Source organism: Syzygium oleosum, unplaced genomic scaffold (genome assembly GCF_021117445.2).
Source record: "Syzygium oleosum isolate NSW1041296 unplaced genomic scaffold, Sole_v2.1 Sole_v2.13, whole genome shotgun sequence".
Classification (NCBI taxonomy): Eukaryota; Viridiplantae; Streptophyta; class Magnoliopsida; order Myrtales; family Myrtaceae; genus Syzygium; species Syzygium oleosum.
Genome location: NW_026607497.1, coordinates 5,983,193 through 5,998,924, shown reverse-complemented (window position 1 = coordinate 5,998,924; position 15,732 = coordinate 5,983,193). Strand labels below are relative to the sequence as shown.

The 15,732-nt window shown below is 41.5% G+C and overlaps 1 protein-coding gene across 1 annotated transcript; it reads left to right on the top strand.

Moving 5' to 3' along the window:
• The first annotated feature begins 1,975 nt into the window (after positions 1-1,975).
• LOC115674896 (uncharacterized) lies at positions 1,976-10,394 on the top strand. The gene is made up of 2 exons (XM_030597418.2): positions 1,976-2,087; positions 10,063-10,394. Exons 1-2 carry the CDS (start codon positions 2,001-2,003, stop codon positions 10,195-10,197), a joined length of 222 nt encoding a protein of 73 aa, XP_030453278.1. The 5' UTR covers positions 1,976-2,000; the 3' UTR covers positions 10,198-10,394.
• The last annotated feature ends 5,338 nt before the right edge of the window (positions 10,395-15,732 follow it).

The following is a 15,732-nucleotide window of genomic DNA, read 5'->3' as shown; positions in this document are numbered from 1 at the left end:
CAAAGTCACACGTCATCACGAGCTTCTGCTTAAGCGCAAGCCAATCTCCTCGGCGTGGACTTACACAAAAAACAAGAGTCAACTGTTACCTCGCAATGTCTTTTTGCAAGGGGGGTGATTAGAGGTGGAAAAACCGAATGGATTGGGTTAAGGTCAATTTTGATTTCAGGTAGAGCAAGAAGGGGAGAGGGGTTGGGGACGACCGTCCGGCCATTAGGTTTACGATCAGGTTTAATGTTCATGTCTTGTCGTGGACACAGGCGGGTTTTTAGTTAGGGATAATTGCACAAATGATTTTCGAATTTTGACCTAATGCTCAATATCGTCCTTAAACGACTGTTTGATCATTAGATTTACGTTCAGGTCTAATCTTCATGTCCTCTTGTTGATAGGGGTGGGTTTTTAGTAAGGGATAATTTCACAAATGGTCCATGAACTTTGATGCAATGTGCAATATCATTCTTGACCTTTTAATTTGTTCAACGTGATACTTGAACTTTAGCCCAACGTGTGATGTCATCCCTGAAATTATTCAATGTGGTTCCCGAATTTTTTGTACATGTTCAATCTAGTTCTTGTACTATATGTAAATATCCAATGTTCATACACTACATTAAGCATTTGCATATAATCAATTTCATATAGTCTAGAGACTAAATTGAACATGTACTAAAAGTTCAGGGATATATAACATCAAACAGATTAAAAGTTTAAGGACGATATCGCATATTAGGTTAAAGTTCATAGATCATATCGAACAAATTAAAAGTCTTGGAATGATATTGCGCGTTTGATCAAAATTCAGGGATAATTTATGCCATTTTCCTTTGGGTTAGGACCACCAAAAACCCCAAATTGGTACACGTGTGACAATTTTACCCTGAACTTTTTTTTTGACCACCAAAAATCCCAAACTGGTACACATGTGACAATTTTACCCTGAACATACCCCAAAAAACCCAAAACTGGTACACTTGTGATAATTTTATCCTGAACTAAAATTTTAATATTATTTTTTTATTTTTTTGAATTTTTATTAATTATTTTGTTTTTTCTTCATCTTCAACCTTTGGCCGGTCGCCGGACCGGCGACTGGCCAGAGGAGGAAACCGGCGAGGTCGGCCCCGCGGGCTGCTGGCGAGGGCAGCCCTTGCCGGCGTCGGGCGAGGGCGACCCTCGCCTGAGTCGGGAGAGGGTTGCTGTCGCCGGATCTGGCGAGGGCAACCCTCGACTGCGTCGGGCGAGGGATGCCCTCGCCGGCGTCGGGCGAGGCCAGCCCTCGCCTGGGCGGGCGAGGGCAACCCTCACCTGAGTCGGGCGAGGATAGCCCTCGCCCTACTCAGGCGAGGGTCGCCCTTGCTGGGGGGCGAGGACGACCCTCGCCCGACCCGGCGAGGGCCGCCCTCGCCGGATCCGCGAGGTCGGCCCTCGCACGAGTCGGGCGAGGGCCGCCTCGCCGTGCCTAAGAAGGTCGAGCCTTGCTAGCGGCCGACGGGGCCGACCTCGCCGGCTTCCGCCTCTGGCCGGTCGCCGGTCCGGCGACCGGCCAGAGGTTGAAGATGAAGAAAAAAAAAAGAAAAGAAAAGAAAAGAAAAAATAAAAAAATTCGAAAAAATAAAAAATAATATTAAAAAATTATTAGTTCGGGATAAAATTGTCACAGCTGTACCAGTTTGAGGTTTTTTGTGGTTAAAAAAATAGTTTAGGGTAAATTTGTTACGGGTTTACCAGTTTAGAGTAAAATTGTCACAGGTGTACTAATTTGGGGTTTTTGGTGGTAAAAAAAAAAGTTCAGAGTAAAATTATCACACATGTACCAGTTTAGGATTTTTTGTGGTATTAACCCTTTTCCTTTTAGTAGTCCAGCCCAAGCCCCAAACGGTCGGTCCACTGGGCCTTGAATTATATCTTTAATTTGTTTAAAGTCTGCCTACTGTCCCAAGATTAGCCCTGCAACTCGAGTTTCGTCAGAGAGAGAGAGAGAGAGAGAGAGAGGACAGATGGGTGCAGAAGGCGAAGAAGAGAAGACGGAGACGAAGCCGAACCCCATTTCCGAGGCCCAGTTCCTGTCTTGGAAGCGTCGAAAGGTTGGTTTCTCACTGTACATTCTCCTCTCTTATTCATCATGGATCCGCTCGTTCCATCTCTCTTATTGTCGACCAATCCTGCCGAAGCTGATCGAGAACGTTCTCAGTGCATTCAATTTCACCCCTAAATTTACATCGAAATTAACGAAGGTGGCTCTTTTTCTTGACGTTGTTGAATGCCGATATCGTATGAAGTTGTTATCTTTGCTGGTTTGATGGGTTTCTGGAGTAATTTTGATATGGGTTGTGGCAATTTTCGTCCAAGTTCAAATTTTCATTAGCTAATGTCAAAATTATATGCAACTGCAGAAAAAAATAGGTTTCGTTGATGAGTTCTTATGACGGAACTGCAATTAGGTTTAGGATGCTCAGAGGTATTGGAAAACATGTTTGATTCATTGTATTTGGAAGCTTGTTGTTTTGTACTCACGTTTTATAGAGAATTGATTGACTGTGTCATTTACAATTGTTGCTGATTTATGATGGAATTTAGGCCAGAGATTTGGTTTTCTCGCTCATACGGAACTGCAATTTGGTTTTACTATCAGTTGTTGGCTTCTTTTTTTGCCTTTTTGGGTCCACTTGTTAATGCAATAGAAAAGTGTGAGTACATTGTACTACATTTAAATTTGAACTTCGATGAAAATTGTCATAACCTTAACAACTTCACATGATATCGCCATTTAAACAACGTCAAGGGAAAGGATCCTTCTTATGAAGGTAAAAACTGGTTTGTAGAGACTATCATGTTGAAAGTCATAATTTAAGTACTAGGAAAATCGGGTTTATAAGTTAGAGATTCATTCAGGGTTTGGTTCTCTTGATATTTTAGCTTTATGGTTGGAGAAGTGGCTAAATCATGTAGAGAGTCTATTGGTATTGAATCCTGTAATCAGTTGCATTACAAGCATAAGTTTAAATGGGAAATATAACTGTTCTTGGTTCCTAGAATATAAGTTGGTTGGTGGGTGTATAAGGTTGCTGTACAGACTTGAATGGGGAGACGGCAGTGTTTATTCTTGGAGGGTGACAGATCTCTTTGCATCCTGTGTTTATATTTAACTAACTTGTTCAAATTTCGGTGATCGGCATAAGTCATTGCCTCGGATATGAAGCGTTTGTTCTGCTTATATGTGTGTGTACGTTGAGGAAAAGTGTTAAAAAGTTTAAGCATGCATTAGGAAGGAAAGGGTTTGTGTGGAAATTATCGGGGTTTCAGAATATCAATATGCGTGGACAAAGACCCCTGTGTGCTGCAGCCTCCAGTGCAGCACATGGTAATCTAGGGGACTTCAACTTCCATGTAAGAAAGCTCTCATAATAGCATTATTTTGCTGTGAGAGCTACATCTATTTGTTTTCTTATATATATAGTGAATCCATCAGCCATTCTATCTCCAAAAAATTGGAGTGGCAAACTGGGACAACATAATAGTCTGCATGTTAGATCTAAAAATGTAAGTGTTCATCAAAATTGATGTTGGAACCAAAGGCGGATTGATGTATTGGTTAGTTGGGGCTATTGTCTCCGTTTGCTTTTCTAAATTTACGTTCAATTAGTTGAAGTTTTTGAATTTTTTGTTTATACTCCATTATCTTGGCCAAGAAGAAAAGCTATGCACCCTTCAAATATCTCAAATAATATTAGCTAAGTCCATGCCAAATGTTGTCTTTTGAATATGCTCTCACAAATTAATAAAGCATCATGAACTATTTATATTGTGAAATTGCTATTTCTAAAATAATCAAAACTTGCATCATGCTAATTATATCTGACTTTATAAGCATGCAAGCATTATATTAGTTTCTAAACTAATGTTCTTGATTGCTTTATAACTGGCAATCAGGCTTTGCCCATCAAGGAAAAAGAATTTAGATGGGTCCCTAGTTGGAACGCTATGTGTGATTTGCTTGCACATACATGAGACTGTCTATGTCCATTTAACTTTGTATGCTTGTGTTTTGGGCTTTGTTGTCTATTCTGTCATTAGCTTTAGAAACTACTAAATATCATGTAGTGCGTCGAATGTCTGGAGTGAGAGAAGTATCTGTTGATTTTGTTCTCTTATCCTTTGATCATCGAATGGTTATACTTAATATGGGGACTGATTATGTCGAAGATGAGGTTACTATCTGAGAATTGTTTTATCCAATAAGAAATTCCTTTGCACTGTCACTTGGCACTTTTGTACTGCCATTATCCGATCCAATATGTTGTGCTATGTTATGAAGTAACGGCCAACAAACGCTGTTTTAAGTATGGAAATTGACATCCAACTCCAGCAGTTCAATTAACAAGTTTAGTGGCTGTTGGAGTTGGGTTGTTGAATTTCTTAATTTTAACGTTCGCAATGCCGGTGTGTTCTAGCCTCTTCCTTCTTCACCATTTCTTGTTTGTTGACTTTTTACTTGTTATGTCACATTGTATATTCCTTGTAAGTGCTAACAAGTTGGCGATGACTATTTTGATGAAATTGATGCTTCTGTTGTTAGCTGCATGCTAGCGTAATCCAGTTGGAGGTTTTTTTTTGGTCAGAATCCAGTTGGAGGTTGAATCTATTCTTTTCTTCGTTTCTCTTATTGTGATATCCTTGATTTGGAACATATTTCGACAAGAGAAGTGGCTTAAACTGTCAATGCACACTAATAACAGGGTTAGACCATGAGTTGATTCACGAATCGTGCATGGGTCAACTATTCGATTAGGAAGGGCAATTGAAGGTCGGGAAATGCGCTCGACTAGAGTGCTCGACCATGGAAAATAGCTCGACCATAAGGATCGATGCGGGATGACCTTATGACTTCACGGGTCAATCAATGAAAGCTTAGGAATCGATTCGACGGAAGTATATGTAGTCGGATTGCGGGTGATTCCGCACGATTATTATACTAAACCTGAACGATCCTAAGCTAATTTCACAAGATCACGTGCCCTGGGTAAATAAGTCAATTCCGCATGATTACATGGTAACCGAGAATGATCCATGGATTGACGAGATTCAAATATGGATTGATTGGCGAATCAACCATAAGTCATGCTAGCGACACCCAAGAGGCTGCCTAACTCGAATAGGCCGTATTAGGAGCACTTCCCATTGAAGTTTAGCCACGAGCCTTGGTCCGGTTATAGGTTTTCGATTAAGGATAGTTCAGAGACTTTCCTTTCCTATTTAGTCGAGGTAGACCCTCGGGAATAGTTTTGGGCCCCGAAATTTTGGACAAATGAATTATTTGGTCGAGAACGGAAGCCCACAAGTGGGCCGAGATGGGCCTCACGCCCAAGGTCAAAGCCTAATGGGCCCAAGGAAAGCCCATTAACCTTTTCAAGCCCATTTATCTTCAAATTGGGCCCGTTCAAGCCCAAGCCCAAGCCCATGTGAATAGTGCTCGTGAATAGTGCCAAGGGCTGAAATTACCAAATTGCCCCTTCTAGAGGCCATCATTGGCTTGTCTTGCAAGATCAATTGCCCCTTCCGGTTAAGTGGTATCAGAGCAAGGCCAGCTCGATCCAAATTTGGTCGATACCTGGAGTGATAAGGTGCGATGGGTGTTAGGGTAGTGAGTTAGGAAAACCTTCTTTGATCGCAAGTATATGATGTATTATGCTTGTCTTGTGATTGATTGCTTATGAGTGACTACTTACGATTGGATTACATTTTATGTTGTATAAGGTGTTTGTTTGTGATTTGCTGCTTAAGAATTGTAGACTTGAGTAGGAGATTTAGGTCTCTAATTGCTTGATGGAATTGTAAACGGGTTTCGTTAGAATCCGGTAAGATGAGCTCCCGAGGAAGAGGAACTCGAGGCCAGTCTAGTTCGCAAGCGAGAGCACAAGAGACCCTCGAGTGGATGGGATCTTACAAGCTCTCGAAGCGATTGTGAATTTGATGGGTCAGCAGGTTCTAGAACGAGCTGCTACTGCTGCAGAGGCTGCTGCCAATGCTACTGCTGCTGCCGTTGCCCCTAATGACAACCCTAGGCATGGAAATGGGAATGGAGAACGGCAGATGCACTAGCTGGTAGAACAATTTCTGAAGCTGAAGCCGTCTAAATTTACTGGGATGGGTGATCCCGAGGCTGCAATCCTCTGGATCAAGGAGTTGGAGAAAGTATTTGCACTTTTGCGATGCTCGGAGGAAGACAAAGTTACCTTAGCGGTTTACCAGCTGCAAGGTAATGCTAATAATTGGTGGGAAGCCACCCAAGGAAGGGTCTTCCCAGAAGGCACAGTTTCGACTTGGAATGCTTTTGTCGAAGCTTTCAACAGAAAATACTTCTCGGACTATGCGTGGGAGCAAAAGATGGCTGAATTCTAGCGACTTCGTCAGAATCACCTGTCTGTAGATCAGTACGAAGCGAAGTTCGTTGAGCTGTCGAGGTATGCACCGAGATTAGTAGAGGAACCAGTGGAAAGGGCTAGAAGGTTCAGAGATGGTCTGAAGCTCGAGATTAAAAGTCAGTTGGTGCCCCTGAACTTGAAGGACTATAATGAGCTGTATGAAAGGGCACAGCTGATTGAAAGGGACATGGCTGAATGGGCTGCCACATCTGGATCGCGGTATGCCCCAAGTCGAGATAACCATCGGTTCAGGAAAGAGCCGATGACGGGAGGAAAATACCACATCCGTCCCAACAAGAAGAATGGCATTGGAAAGCCGGCATACAACCCAAGTAACGTGTGCCGATTCTGTGGAAGGAGGCATGGGAATAGCCTTGCCCAGGTTGGACTAAAGCTTGCTATGGATGTGGCCAGCACGATCATCAAGTGAGAGATTGCCCGAACTGACCGGCTAGATCATAAATGCAACCGTAACAACCACGAGTGGGACCGCAGGCTGGGAACGCTTCGCCGAATAATTTGAATCGACCTCAGGCATAGGAAAGGTTGTAGGCTGTGGCTTGGAAGGAATAGGAGGGTTTATCTTTATAGTCTTAATGCGTTGCGTGACGATATTTAGTGTAATAGGAATTGATTTTTGAAGTTATAAGCTTGAATGGTCATGTAAGACATATAATTACTTATGGTAAAATAGGCGTGATCAGTTTGTGAACTTCTTAATTATAGATAATGTTCTGTGGTGGTATTTGGTGGATGAGTTATTGTTTGAAAATTTCGAATTTTGTAAAGAATTAGGGTGACTTGTTTTGGGAGACTGTTGAGATTGAAATTTGTTGGATTGAATGTTGTCTTTGAGGTATCGAAAGTTAATTATCTTATTGTGCTCGATGGACGAATTTTGGAAATAGGGCTATCGATACCTTGTTCTCGAGGTGTTAGTAAAGGCATGAAAGGTATTTGAGGATTTTTGTGCAATGATTAAGAGAGGCACGAATTTCCAAGTGGTTGAGGTGATATTCTTAAGTTACGATTATAATTGAAGTGAGTGGAATCGATGGCTTGTGGAAATTTAGAGTTGATGAGATGCATTGGATCGTATTTCAAGTGTTGATGGGTGATCTCGAGGAAGCGACCTCATGGATTGACAAGTTGGAGAAAGCTTTTGCGTTTCTGAGGTGTTCAGACGTGGATGATTCCTCTGTAAATGAATCCACATCAGAATGAAACTATCTCCAGTAGGTGTGTAGGTTTGTGGACGAACCAGGTGTAAGCTGATGGACCTGTAACGACCCGGTCCGATGAGGGTGGGGAGTGGTCGCCAGGGCTAGAGGGCTTGAGCAAGGAGCAACTCTTGGCAAGCTTCTAGAATGGCGAAGGTGGCAGGAATGAATCGAACTATGCACTCGACAGGAGGAGAACAATTATGGGATGATTTTTATCAGAGTGGTGTAGCAAAATCATGGTAAAACTTGTAGAGTTCCAATTTGTCGGAATAAGGTTGGAGAAAAAAAATGGAGCGCTGGTCCAGGGTTTGTCTGGTAGTTAATGGATGCGGTTAAGAGAGACTTGGAACTGCCCTGAGCTGTCAGAAAAGTTTCGTCGACAAGCAGCAGTGATCTTTGGGATTCCGATTAGGTGGACACGTTTTCCTCAAATGTCACCTATGAGAGGTTGGTTGCGTTTCGGTTAAGCAGGAAGGCTTAACTCGAGGTACGTTGCACCTTTTGAGTTCTCGGAGCAAGCAGAGAATTTTGGCCTGTAGGTTGGCATTTCTGCTTTGCCTTGCTCGAGTTCGTTGTGTGTCTCACGTCTCATGTGTTGAGAAGGGTGAGCCGATCCGACACGCGTGCTGAACTTCGATGGGGATCGAAGTGGACTACAGAATGTCATGTGTTGAGAAGCCGGTGCGGATCGTGGATCGAAAAGAGCAAGTGCTGCGGAACGAGGTCATTCTCTTGGTTAAGGTGATCTAGAGGCATCGTGGAACAGAAGAAGTAGCCTAGAAAAGTGAGGAATCAACGGGGCTCCGCTAACCCCAGTTGTTCGAGAAACCAGATGAGTATTCGAATTTCGAGGATGAAATTCTTTTAAGGAGGGAAGAGTTGTGACATCCTCGATTCGGACCCTATTTCGGCAAGAGAAGTGGCTTAAACTGTCAATGCACACTAATAGCAGGGTTAGACCATGAGTCGATTCATGAATCGTGCATGGTTCAACTATTCGATTAGGAAGGGCAATTGAGGGTCGGGAAATGCGCTCAACTAGAGTATTCGACCATGGAAAATAGCTCGACCACGAGGATCAATGCGGGACGACCTTATGACGTCACGGGTCAATCAGTGAAAGGTTAGGAATCGATTCGATGGAAGTATATATAGTCAGATTGCGGGTGATTCTGCACTATTATTATACTAAACCTGAACGATCTTAAGCTAATTTCACAAAATCACGTGCCCCTGGTAAATAAGTCAATTCCGCACGATTACATGACAACTGAGAATGATCCATGGATTGACGAGACTCGAATATGGATTGATTGGCGAATCAACCACAAGTCTCGCTAGCGACACCCAAGAGGCCGCCTAACTCGAATAGGCCGTATTAGGAGCGCTTCCCATTGAAGTTTAGCCACGAGCCTTGGTCCGATTATAGGTTTTCGATTAAGGATAGTTCAGAGATTTTCCTTTCCGGTTTAGTCGAGATAGACCCTTGTGAATAGTTTTGGGTCCCGAAACTTTAGACAAAAGAATTATATTCTTGTTGTATTATGATTGCACTTGATGGTTTATAACGTGAAAGGCGCGTGTGCCAAGGCAAGGTAATAATGCCTGCAATTGTTTCATGGCACGTTTGTTTATGCTGGGCTGGGTAGCCTGCTTGTATGTATAGTTAGGGCAAAGCAGGGCTTACTTTACTATTGATCTACCGTCGATGTGTGGCTGCGTGTTTAGGTGTGTCCGAGGCGAGTTGACTTCCTAATCGAGGTTTAGGTCGTTAACTTACTGAGATTTATCTCACTCGTTGTTAACCATTTTTCAAGTGCTCAGGTATGAGTACTCGTTGCGTTCTATGGGAACTGGCTGTGTTGAGGGTGAATACCTTTTGAGGTTGTCCTTGTAGATAGAGAAGTTAGGTTAAACCCCTTATCTTTTGTTGTTGTAATCGGGAAGGTCTGCGTGGCGGGCTTGTAATATATTAATTCCCGATGTACTGCTGTTAATGTACGTATATATATTTATTGTATGTTTTTCTGTCTATCCCTGTTGTTGTTATCTGGAGATGTGCTTCAGCATGTGCATAACTGAAAGATAAAATGAATGGGTTGGTGACGCGTTCTGGGACATAACAATTCCACGACCAAGAAAGGATGTTCGTGCGCTCGAGGGTCGGGGGCGTGACAGTTATTCTCCTTCATTAGGAGGACTTTTTGGCGGGATTAGAGTATGCTGGGGAATCAATCCTTCCTTGAACATAACCGATTGAGTTATTCCTATAAATGTGAAAACCATAGTTTGACCCCTAATTTGGACGTGTTACACAGAAAATTAACTTAACAAACATTAATCGCCCTGTCATGTATTGGCTCTTCCATTGCACTAGAAAATTCAAAGGCTCAAAGTCATTCCTCTCATTGTAGGATGCTGAAGCGTCAGCAAGGAAAGCTGAAGCTGCGAGAAAACGTTCTGAGGATATAGCTGCAGGTACCGTGCAAATGAACGGGCGCGAGCTTTTTCTGCACGAACCGTGGGTATTCGATAACACAAACTACTGAAGTTGGTTAAATTTAACAGTGTGTGAGATAGTGACTCCTGTGTACACTATTCATACTTTCTATTGAAAGAATGGAATGCTGCAAGAAATATAAGTTCTTCATTGATGCATCTTGTTTTCCTTGAAAGTTGACATTCTTACTTCTTGTAGACAGTGACTCGTCTTGTATGCAATCTGCAAATTTTTGTTACGCTATAATTACGTGTGATGGTAGTGTGTAAAGTTCATTGTTAGTTGCCAACTTGGACTTGTCTAGATAGACTTGTTAATTTTTCCTTAATTTAAATCTAGCTACGGACAAATTTTAATTTTTTTCTTAGCCCAACCCTTGAAATTTTCACAATATACATAAGTTGACATGCAGATTTACATGTGAATTTTTCTTTTTTACAAATTCGAATAATTGCAAAAAAGTTACTTTTTTGTATTTTAAAATCCCAGCCCCTGAATCGGTGGATGTTATGGTCCACGACATGAGTCCCACAAAGCACCGTTGCCTCCGATGACTTCTCTTCTACTAGTAGAATTCTGTATTATGATGAATCTTAAAAATGTATCGGGAAATTTGCATGCTCGATTAATCAATCATTTCGCATATGAATTTTCATTGTTTCTAACAATTTAGAGAACAATTTAGAGAGAGAGAGAGAGAGAGAGAGAGAGAGAGAGAGAGAGAGAGAGAGAGAGAGAGAGAGAGAGAGTTTTGTAATAGAGTTGCTTATAGATCTACTGACGACTCTTGAAAAGAGAAGACCACCACACAGAAACATGACTTAAGACACTAGGAAGACCTCACGCTTGGACACAAGCCATAGCAAAAGCCAGCTGCCACTTGCATGCACATATGTAATGTGCTATCACAATACATAAACATCACCAAATACAAATTGACACGAGATTCGATCATACTTTTACTAACTCACAAATACAAATTACTAACACAAACAACTCTGACTCAATGATGGACTCAATCTGGCCTCCTCTCTTCTCCCACCGATCCGCACTCAAGCACCACTTTTACGCTTCCAACTGTTCCAAAAAGCGAGACATTATAATCTTGTTTACAGGCACCATATATGCGCTTTAATAATGCCATGATAAATATGATCAAAATACATGATAAATATTCAGATAGTTTTTTTTATTTAAGCAGTACAAAAAGAAAAGGACCTTGGGTCGTTTCGCATAGCCTGCAGGTTGCGCCTCATTCTCTCAATCTCCTTTTGAAAATTCTGCAATCAAAACATAAAGCAATCAAAATTTCAAATAAGATTTTGCATGATGTTGATTTTTCTTCCCGCATTTGGAAATGCCAATACAGCCAGTCGTTTACCTCAAACCTGATGTTTAATGCGGTCCCATTTTTGTGCGAATGGCGTCACATGCACAAAAGGGAAAAAAGATAAGCCAACATCAGATCCTAGAGAGATGCACTCATACCATATATCATATATGTTCACTTAATATGGAAAGAGTGATAGGATGTTAATAAAATTATCTGTGAAGAGACAATTACCATTCAAGCGTTGAAATTAATGCCTTCTGAATGTATATCCTTGTGATCTTGTCTTGCTCATCCTGCGCGACAGATATAGATCATTAAAACCAAACTTTTACAAAAAAAAAAAATCAGATTACTTATATCTTCTCATTTGCCACACCACCTCTTCCATATCGTCGAACTCAGCATCATCTCTGCATGTCAAGCAAGAAAGAGTCAAACAGCATTAATGATGGTCATTACACAACGAAGCTAAGATTTTTTTTGCCCAAAATAATGAAGCCAAGATTAAAGGCTCCATCTCTAATGTCTCTACCTTAGGTTTTTAGGGATGTAAAACCTTTAATGGGATACTCTTGTCCTCTCCCAGGAGGAAAAACATTTGGGGAGGGACAGGGGGTGTAAGGCTTGATCGGCCGTCGGGTCGTTAAACAAGGCGTTGTAGCCTTTAGAGGTGGAAACACTCATCCTTGGTGAGATAAACCTTACCGAACACTAAGGATCCAAAGATGCCCCATAGCCATAACCTTTTCTATAAGCCACCTTTCTCCTCTCAAGGTAATTACTACCTCAATTTTTTTTTCGATGTTGTTCTTTTGGCTTTTACCTCTTTGGTTTTTGATCTGCACTCGGACCTTCAACATCAACACTGAGGACTAAAAAGGGCTTCAACTATTATCCTAGAGAAACTTTTTGGCCGACTCGATTAAATCCAATTTTGAAAAGGTCAAGATCGACACGAAATAGGGTTAATCCGAAGAAAATAGTGTCAGATCTCAAGAAATAGTTCGAGGTGCACACGGAACAAGAACCTGTCATTGAAGATAGGTTGTGGGGCACTAGATGAGCTAGCAACGAAAGGGTTGACAAGAGATGCATCGGTGTCCTGAGGAACGGGGGTTCGGAAATCCCTGCATCTCCTTGTGCGGTGTTTTCTAAGCCTTGCAGCAGCTAGTATCATCTTCTGCTTCCCCGAGACCTTATCCCTAGCCATAGATGGTTCCAACACTATAGACTCAAGCAGGAGAGTAAAAGTGAGGAGGAGGGCCTTTTGCCCGGTGAAGTGAGATCGAGGGGACAAAATGGTTGGGTACTTATAGCAAAGGAGTGAGCTTTGGTTGCGTTTACATGTGGAGTGCGCAACTTCTATAAATTGCATTTTTGCCTCTATGCAATTCCTCGTATGATCAAAAGCATGGATTAGATTGTCTCATGGAGTAAGGGTAGGATGGGAATAACACAAATGTAAAATAAAAAGCAAGAAAAATTTCAGTAACCTCTTCTCAAAAGCATATAACAATTCCTATGTCTGAATTCTCCCTATTTTTTCTGTACCCACTTAAATTAAAATATTAGTGAGTATCATTATATACAGCTAGCTGACAGAAGACAAATAGTGTTGGCACTAAACTAAAAGAAACCTCATGGACTTATGGTTATCAAATCTAAATTGATGTTTGAGTAGAATTGACCTGATCGGCTATTTCATTTTATTTTTAGATCCAGATGCCTCTACATGTAATAATTCCCTTTAAGGAAATAGTCTTGCTTTTACTTTTGTATTTATTTTAGATGAGTTACCCATGATTTGCAAACCCCATATGCTCAGGTGGCGGCGGTATATCGATCTCGATAGTTTACTTCCATGATTTCCAAAATTGAAGCCGAAAAAACACTTTCGACATTCTTAACATGGTAAGTGTAAAGAATGGAAATTCATGCGTTGTGAGAAGTTCCAGAAGATAGGCGCATGGAGAGTAATGTCTGGTATTATTGCAATCATATACGGTTATTTTGATCGGTTGATGAACGCAAGATGACGTACATGCATTACGCAATTTTTCACCTTATATGTACTTTTAATTCTTATTGCTAAGTATATAGTCACGAAAAGTTTAAGCATGCATCGAATAAGAGAAATTCTTTGTTACAAGCTTCTCTTTCAATTTTCTTAAATGACTAGCTGGAGGTCACGTCCAAAGGCACAATATTATTTAATTTTTTTACGTATATATGTATTTATTTTCTAGGCAGAATATATGTATATATATATATATATATATATGTGACTCACATTTTTTGTATTTTGGAGTATATAATAGTACAAATACCAAGTATAAATAAAAATTGCCCAAAGATACATTTTGAAGGTTGTCTTCAGCCTAAAGATTGTTAGGACTAAATTACCCTTGACAAGAACTTCAATTTAGTCAAATTCCAGAAAAGGCCCTGCCAAAAGAAGGAACTTCAAAATATTTACTCCCGAGTCCCTCGAATATCCTTTATTGACAAAAAAGCACGACCGTTATATTTTTTGCATGCAAATAAGGACAAATATCTGGCTTGAAAAGTGGAAAACAACTCCCTCCCTCCCACCCTTTTTCGGGTCTTCTTAATAAGCTTCATTGGCTGTTTTCCCAAATGTTTAACTAGGTGTCCATGTTCCTGCCTGAATGGTGTCCAAGTAGCAGGCGAAAATAAATGAAAGAGTAACCGCAAAAGTGGAGTCAAATCATAAAATGAAAATAATGTTTCTGCCCATAGGAGTGACTCAAGGCAACCCATGGATTTAGTCATGGCCACGGGCCGGTTTCGGCCCGGAACCGGACCGGAACCGGCCCGGTCAAACCCGGGCCCGGCCCGTTGACCGGGCCCGCGGTTTGGAACCGGAACCGGCCCGGTCAAACCCGGGCCCGGCCCATTGACCGGGCCCCGCGGTTTGGAACCGGAACCGGCCCGTGCCCTACGGGCCTGGTTCCGGTTCCAGAAATTTTTGAACCGGCCCGGAACCGCCGGTTCCGGGCTCAGTTAAAAAAAAAAAAAAGCTGCAGATCTGGCGAGGGTTCGACCTCGCCGGCGTCGGCCGAGGCCGGCCTCACCAAAAAAGAAAAAAAAAAGAAAAGGAAAAGAAAAAGAAAAAAAAAAAAGAAAAATTATGAACCGGTCTGGAACCGGTTCCGAACCGACCGGTTTCGAACCTGAACAGGAACCGCCAGTTCCGAACCGGAACCGGTCGATTCCGAACCGTGGCCATGACTACATGGATTGGATTTTTTAATAAATGAGGGACTGTGATGAAATTTAGGCTCCTACATACGTTTTTTCAGATAAATATAATTTTTCCTATTCCTATAGCCAGTTTTTTTTTTGGTTGGATTTCATACAGCCAGTTGGCCCATTCATTCCTTGTACATTGAACCTGTAAATGAAATCCAATCCAACTGGGTTTCCTAATTTGAGTGGTTTCCTAGTTTGAGTAAATTTCCTATAAAGAGCTTCCTATTTTGGATATATGTAAAATACGGAATTCTACTTGGTTATTACACACTAGAACAAACAAAAGGAGTGTGAGAATTTTTTCTATGCTAGTTTTTTGAGTGACATTTATGTGAGAGATTATGATATAACACTCAAGGGTTTTGCTTTGATTTAAAGTTGGGAAACACACAAAGAATTGTAAACTCTACATCCTACATATTCATATTGGATTTTTTGGTGGTCGGCTCTTCTTTCGGAGTGGTTCGCGACACTTAGAGTGAACCTGGAAATCTTTGGTGTTCTATATTTATACTATATGCATGTGTATAAGGAAAATTGTCCAAAAAATCCTAAATTTTGTACGCCGGCCTATTCAGTTCTAAACTTTTTAATTTGGCCAATTTAGTTCTAAATTTTTTGATAATTTGCCAATGTAGTCTTTTCGACTAATTTTAGCTAGAAATTACCGATGTTACGATTCAGTCAGTGCTGGCCGGACGGCCGTCTTACGTGGCACAGTTGATGCTATGTGGAACTATCGGCGTTGACGTGGACGATTTCTATAGTTTTTTTTTTAATTTCTGAACTTTTTCTTCTTTTTTTTCCTTTCCTTTTTCTTTTTTTTTCTTCCCATTTTCTCTTAGCCAGTCACCGGGGCCTTCGTGATGGCTGGCGGAGGTTGTCGGCCACATACTAGCGCCATGGCCCTTGTTGGAATTGGGCAAGTCCTGGCGAGGGCCGCAACGACCTTTGCTAGATCTGGGTAAGGCGAGAGTG